Here is a 6792-nt window from a genome sequence, read left to right as displayed (position 1 = left end):
TCCTCAAACTATCCATCCTCTACAATGCAAATTCCCACCCACCCCAATCTAGAAAATGTCCCCAATCGTTAATTTATTTCCCTCCAAAAATACATCTGTAGATACTCCCCTCAATCCCCTCCCACAACCACTTCCGAATACTTGCCCAGCCCAAAAGCAGCCTCTCTCCAAAGCAGTGTGCCTGGAGCATCATTTCGTGTTCTCTATTCTCTATTCTCTAGTCTCCATATACCTACCCACCCACCTATCCATATCAACATCCCCTCTACCTCTAGCACACGAGAATTTCCTAACAGACTAGAAACAGTTGCAACATCTGATCACGATATACCATATCTATGAAAGAATGCATACCTAGTATTTGAAGAATTGGATTTCCTCACATGTCTTAAATTTTGCATTTTGGTATTCGACTCTTCCCAATCATAATAAGATCATCAACTCATCAACGTACCAATCCATCCATCAGAACATCCAAATACATCTGATCTTCTCCCCCTCTCACATTCAAAATCCCACAATACTACTCATCCCCGTTCCCAACAACCCCCCCTTCCCAATCCGTATACATTATACAATTCCTATACAGCGTCCACTAGCCAGGACAAACTTCACTCAAGCTATGCATATGCATACCTCCTCGCTCACTCCCATCCATGATCCATCACCGTCTATATCTCAAGTGAAGACACACATCAGAAACACTGAGAAAACTCAAGCTGAACAAACACGTATCACATCATACCTAGAAAATAGGTGTTAAAACCTACAGCTAGCTCTGCAACCTCTCCACACCACGTACACACCATATGCTAACCTCCTCCAAGCCAAGTCAACTAACTACCTCGAGGCTGGAATCTCATGCCCTCCCCTCACTCTCACTGTGTTCCAATATTCACCACCTTCAATGACCATCAACAAATTCAAAATCACAAACTGCAAATGATAAGCACACCCATACACAAGTAAATGGTTCATGAAATTTTCGTCTGTCTATTATGCTATCGTTCACTTCATTTTCCCATATCACCACACCCACACGCCAATATCTTAACTCATTGAATGACAAACAACAACCATATTGCCCTACAACGTACAAGAAACGAATATTAAGAAGGAAGTACTAAGTTTTAAAATAGGGTTGTTGAAATCTCAATTGTTCTTTTTCTAGGTCCGCCCAAGCCACCCATCATTTCATTTGCTTGGCAATGGCATTCGTTACTTATGTGTATTTCTGTCCATAACACAGATAAAAAGTTGTAGAAGCGACGCCGCGTCTCACTCTGTGTCGTGCCACCCCTAAAAAAAACCAATATACAAGGAGAAATTTTTGTTTCTCAAAGAAGTTTGTGCACTCGCTTCGAAAGAGGCTGCGAGTTGACTATCCATTATCATTTATCGCATAATCGGATCGACTGCCGCGGTCGTACCGATTGTGTAGAGTCGTATCCCGAAGTGCAGATTTATGCCTTGCGGGAGCGGGTCGCTGGACGAGCTGGGCTTACGCCTGTTGCACGAGCATTTACAGGGCTTGCATTGATCTTTCCGTGTGTAAGTGTGGCGACATCAGGAACTTTGGCATCGACCAAGGAACGAGCAGCCTTGCGACCCGTGGGGCGCTTTCCATCTTTCTTGTAGGTTGCGAAGTAGAAGGAGATGAAGAGCAAAAGGTAAGAGCTGAGAATACCCATACCAGCGAAAGCTGCAAATTCTTCACCGGCACAGTGACCTGCGCTTGGCATGTTGGGGAAGTAGGTGGATGTGAAGTAGGTGTAGGATGCAAAGTAAACGAAGCCTGTAAAGTGAAGAGTCTGTTAGCAAGCTGAAAATTGTAATCTGTGGCTGATTGGGGATTTGTGCAGCCTTACCAAGATCGATGACAAACTGAATGATCTGGAGTCTGGTGATCCATTCCTTCCACCAAATGCGAATTCCACGCGCGCTTTGGAAATAGTACCAGTACATAACAACGTGAACCATGAGGTTGAGGGTAATTGGGACCCATGACACAGAAGTCAATCCAATAAGTTGAGTGTAACACAAGAGAGCGGTGGCACCATGGTGATAGCAATGGAGGAAAGCTTTGCACAAAATATTAGCATTTATACTAGCAATGGATCGCAAAGCTGCGGCTACGTACTCAATGGCTTTTTCTTCAAGACGAGGAAGACGGTGTCAATCAATTCGAGGTATTTTGTGAGGTAATTGAGCTAATCCGTGTTAGCCGCACAATAATTAATCCGATCTCGTCCCTGATAGAACTTACATAGTAGAGAATAACCAAGGGAGAAGTCCAACCACCTCTGACGTCGCAGATGGCATAGAAAAGACCGTGGTTGTAAACTGTGGGTACCAATTGCTCAACAAAGAGTGCCAAAAGGATGGCGCTGATAGCTGTAAGGTAAAAGTTGTGAATCATGAAAGGACCATTCAGTTTGAAGGCTGGTCGATTTCGCATTAACTCCCTTCCACCGAATATTATGACATAGTATGCCAGAATTGTGAAGCCACTCTCCTTCAATGTTGACATAGGTGTAACTCGTGGTTGGAAATCGAAGTCTTGAGGATGGTAGCCTTTCACCGCGGTGAATACTTTATCGAAGATTGGCCATAATTCCACACCGAATGGCTTGTCAATTGTTGGGAAGGGGAAAGCCTTCATATCTAATCCACTTGACGACATAACGACAAAACTGCGATTGTGATGGATGTATTGTTGACCTTGGTTGAATGTGCGACAATGCTCTTGAGATGTCGCGTGTTCTTTTCGAAGAAGTGGAAATTCGCTAGAGCGAGAAGTTATTTACAACGCGAAAAGGCAACTTATAAACAACAATCTTTCTTCAATTAAGATGATGACACTGAAAGATTGATCTCTCTGGATGAATTCAAGACATAAAAGTATTAAAAACCCCAATGAATGAATGAATGACGAATGAAGGGAATGAAGTGAATAAATTAATATCCTTTAGGAGAATCCCCGGTAGTCTAATGGGAAGAATAACGATGCACAAGAATTTGGGGGGGGGAAGGGTCAAAAGGATCTTGAGAAAACAATTCTAGAAAAAGAGCTTCTTGACGAGAAATGGGAACTTTCGTGAGATTGAAGTAAAGGGAAGTGAAGGGAAAGAAAAAGTTTCCTTTTTGATGTGTTCCTGCCAAAAAAGATGAAGAACTGTCAACTAGTTCACTTTTTTTCTTAAAGGGGTCGGGAACGGGGAGACATTACCGAGATTGGATTTGGAAGAATTTCACATGCTACATGCTTCTTCCTACGTATCATTTCATCACCGACTTTTCCAAGCATTTGGCTGTAACCAATGGTTCTTCTAGAATTGTCAAAAGCTATACGGGTGGGAATATATAATCACTTGTTACTGGCCGAGGAATTCCAATTCATGTTAACAACAACGTTTTGGTAATTTCATGCTTGGATATTCATCCGCGTATAAGAGCCGTTGAAACTTTGACAGTTGACCTGAGGATTCAAGGAACAAGGGTGGACACTTGATTGACTCCGTGGAAGCTTCCATCTGTCATATGGCATTTTGATGATATTGCGTGCCCGAGTGAGGATACATGGTTGCAGCTACAGATTAGACCAACAGACAGTAACATGTGGTGATATTAGTTGGCCGGCTAGAGAGTAGACGTATACATAGCGAGTAGCTAGAACAACAATTTATAGTAGACAGTTTAAAAATAGTACCATAACATGAATGCAATCACCTAGGTTACCCTGTGTTTAAAATCACCAAAAAAAGGGAATCTAATTGATTCTTCATTGTCTATTTATCTGTAATCTCGTCAACATCGCACATATGTGGCAGTTGATGCGGCTCAAGCAAACCTTGATATCCCCAACCCTTTCTCTAGCGAGTTAACACGCTCCTAGAAACCCTGAGAGGAGTTGAGCTAATAACATACAGCATTAGAAATTGAGATTAGTAGAAAGCCATCACGACTCACGAGTGTTTTGCTCTGAACCTGTTAGTCTCTATTACCTGGGAAGGACGAGGGCCGAGAAACTTTGTAGAAGCTGCTTCAGATAGTCCAAGAGCTCGAGAATCACCGATTACGAGTCACTACCTAGGTATTCAACACACACTTCAATTATTCACCGATACAGACTCCATGCTAATCGGTCTCGTCGGTCAAGCCGTCTTGTGTTCCGTTGTGTGGAGATGCTCGGAGTGCTATGGAGCTTGAGCTCGTAAACGATATTCGCACCCTTGGCACCAAAAAAACTATAGAGAGTATGTTGCTGTATGTTGACGGTGACCTCGGTCCGTCATGAAGCTAACTACTGTAGTTTATTTACTGTTCATCATAGTAGCCGGTTAAAGGTTTCAACATCTTGTCAATGGAGGAGACGAAGTAGTTTGTATTGAAAGATCACGTATTTATTTTATCCTAGATGGGAGACGCACCGGGATATTCGGGAATAGCCTCGATACTTGAGAATATGTTCCAAAAATACCATTGAAGTGAACACCGCGTACTGGTTGGAGAAAGCAAAAAAGCCGTACTGTCTCATGACAAAAACGAAGACGACGACCTTCATGCCGGCAATCCAGCCATAAACCCCAGGATATTGTCTGTCAAATCTGTCAAGACAGATAGTCATGAGTTGGTCGAATCTGTCACTCATGCGGTGAATTCCCGAGAAGTGCCATTAACTTGTATATTAAGCCTATGATGGTTCCTATGAATCCGAATCAATCACTTTGAAAACCGAATATCATGTAAGATGGGATATTAGAAAGAGCAACAATATACCATAAACAAACAGGTAAGCAGAGGTGGGATACTCGAAAGATGAAATGACCTGACATCAACATTATTCAAGGCCTCGGGTGCTGAGACTATGACTAAGCAACATTCATAACCAATCACAGCACATGGATTGACTTGGTCTGGAAATTGTCGAAACTGTGCAATTTTGACTTCAAACCCGTCGAAAGTCCACGAATTACCGAATAACTTCACCACAACAGCTTTTCCTAATGTCGTCAACTAGAATTCTGCGTATTGCTACGCGCGCGCAGCCATCGGCTATTTTCAGATCCAATGGACTCCGAAGCTTCACTCCCCGTGCTGCCCCAACAATGAGCGCAACTTCTGCCAGCTCTTTCAGCACCACCAGCCGTAGTTTGTCTGCCGATAAGGACGGGCAAGAAGCTGGTCACCACGAGGAGAGCTTCGAGGAATTCACAGCTAGGTATGTCGGGCTTCAATTGGAGGGGCATGTTGCTCGCGTTTGAGCATGTTTCCCACACAACCGAAACCAGCCGAAGGGAGATCAACATGCAGTACCAAGGTTGGCTAATGACCGGATAGATATGAGAAGGAATTCGAGCAAGTTCAAGATGTTTTCGAGCTCCAGGTATGTGCAGTCCTCATTACTTTCTTTCTTCCCCACGTTCTCTACACGTATATCTACAGAGTGCTAATTATCGTATGATCTTTGTTGTATAGAGAAACCTCAACAACGCTTTTGCCTACGATCTCGTACCTTCCCCATCCGTCGTCGTTGCCGCATTGAAAGCCGCAAGAAGAGTTAACGATTACCCTACAGCCGTACGAATCTTCGAGGGTATGTACTGTTTGTTTTGCATTTCGCAAGTGGGGTGGATACTAGGCATAGTTGAGGAGGGGTATAGGGCTGACATCATCATACATAGGTATCAAGGCAAAGGTCGAGAACCGTGGCCAATACGACCAATATTTGGAGGAACTTAAGCCTCTCCGTGAGGAATTAGGTGTGAGCTTGAAGGAGGACCTCTACCCAGAGTCTAAATAGATGATGATAATGGTGAACGAGGGAAGAGCTTTTGTAGATGGAGGGGAAATGATACTGAGGATAGATGGACAGAGTGCTTCATGACTCTGGATTGCGACTTTTCTTATCTGTACAGCTGTATTAAGAATCAAAATCCACCACCCACCAGTTTGGAGAAAACCTGTCAATTGCCATCGTATTCAGTGACAAGGAGGATTTTGATATTTCTTACTAACACCAGCCTACAGCCCTATGGAAATAACTCTGGATTAGACGGCGACTGAGGATTGGGGGTGGGGATTAGGGAGCTTCAACGTCAGGGCTGTCGAAAAATTTCAATTCACGCCATTGTGCAGATACCGTTTCGGCTCGGGTCATAAGTCTTAAGGTTAAGGCAGCCCTAAACTTATGGAAGGTTGGACTATAAGTTCAAGATGGTCTTGAACTCCTCGAAGATTGAAATATGCTAAGGTGACTTTCTTATTTGAAATAGTCAGACTTCAAAGATTCCTACGGATGTCCATGGGGGATTTGATTCAGGGTTGGTGTAGATACATTGTTAGCCAGGTCAAGTAAAACAATATCAAAGGCTCGATGCATAAATATTCTGATATATCATGACGTATTTTAGAATTCTCATTTTCAAGTTGGAGGATTCGATCTAAATGTGCTCTTGTTGGTTAGTAGTTATGTGTTAAGATCAACTAGTCTCTGCTGGCTAACTTGTATGCTTTCGATACACATTTCGTGAACTTGCATTGACCTATGGTGCGTTGTCTTTATATCTCTTCCCTTACGCGCAATGTGCATATGATACAAGAAGTGCAATTAGCCTCAGTTACAGTACTGCAAAACTCTTTAGTAGATTGTGCAGCTGGGTGATTTCTATTGATTACCAGGAACTGCGTTTGGTTGCGCTACGGTAGATTCTGTGTAAATACCTAGACAAAGCATCTTTTTTAAAGTGAATATCAGATTGAAGATAAGAAGTGCTCGATTCTGTTCCCATC

The 6792-nt window shown here is 43.0% G+C and overlaps 2 protein-coding genes across 2 annotated transcripts; one reads left to right on the top strand and one right to left on the bottom strand.

Moving 5' to 3' along the window:
- Nucleotides 1–883: 883 nt before the first annotated feature.
- EAE98_000287 (uncharacterized protein) lies at nucleotides 884–3266 on the bottom strand. Its single transcript, XM_038947905.1, has 4 exons — nucleotides 2267–3266; nucleotides 2141–2210; nucleotides 1869–2081; nucleotides 884–1795 (listed from the first exon to the last, which is right to left on the bottom strand). Exons 1-4 carry the CDS (start codon nucleotides 2681–2683, stop codon nucleotides 1464–1466), a joined length of 1032 nt encoding a protein of 343 aa, XP_038815582.1. The 5' UTR covers nucleotides 2684–3266; the 3' UTR covers nucleotides 884–1463.
- Nucleotides 3267–5006: 1740 nt separating this feature from the next.
- EAE98_000286 (uncharacterized protein) lies at nucleotides 5007–5803 on the top strand (the record flags this gene model as incomplete). The annotated part of the gene is made up of 4 exons (XM_038947904.1): nucleotides 5007–5221; nucleotides 5341–5386; nucleotides 5479–5596; nucleotides 5685–5803. The coding sequence occupies 4 exons, from the start codon at nucleotides 5007–5009 to the stop codon at nucleotides 5801–5803; spliced, it is 498 nt and encodes a 165-aa protein (XP_038815581.1).
- Between the last annotated feature and the right edge of the window lie 989 nt (nucleotides 5804–6792).

Source organism: Botrytis deweyae (assembly GCF_014898535.1).
Source record: "Botrytis deweyae strain B1 chromosome Unknown BDEW_001, whole genome shotgun sequence".
Classification (NCBI taxonomy): domain Eukaryota; kingdom Fungi; phylum Ascomycota; class Leotiomycetes; order Helotiales; family Sclerotiniaceae; genus Botrytis; species Botrytis deweyae.
This window is presented reverse-complemented; position numbering and strand designations above follow the sequence as displayed.

Excerpts from the sequence above, each read along its gene's own strand:
- EAE98_000287 (XM_038947905.1), bottom strand. The coding sequence starts at position 2,683 with ATGTCGTCAAGTGGATTAGATATGAAGGCTTTCCCCTTCCCAACAATT. Across the intron at positions 2,211-2,266 it reads CCTTGGTTATTCTCTACTAT|CTCAATTACCTCACAAAATA; the intron begins GTAAGTTCTATC and ends AACACGGATTAG. Across the intron at positions 1,796-1,868 it reads TCAGTTTGTCATCGATCTTG|GCTTCGTTTACTTTGCATCC; the intron begins GTAAGGCTGCAC and ends TTCACTTTACAG.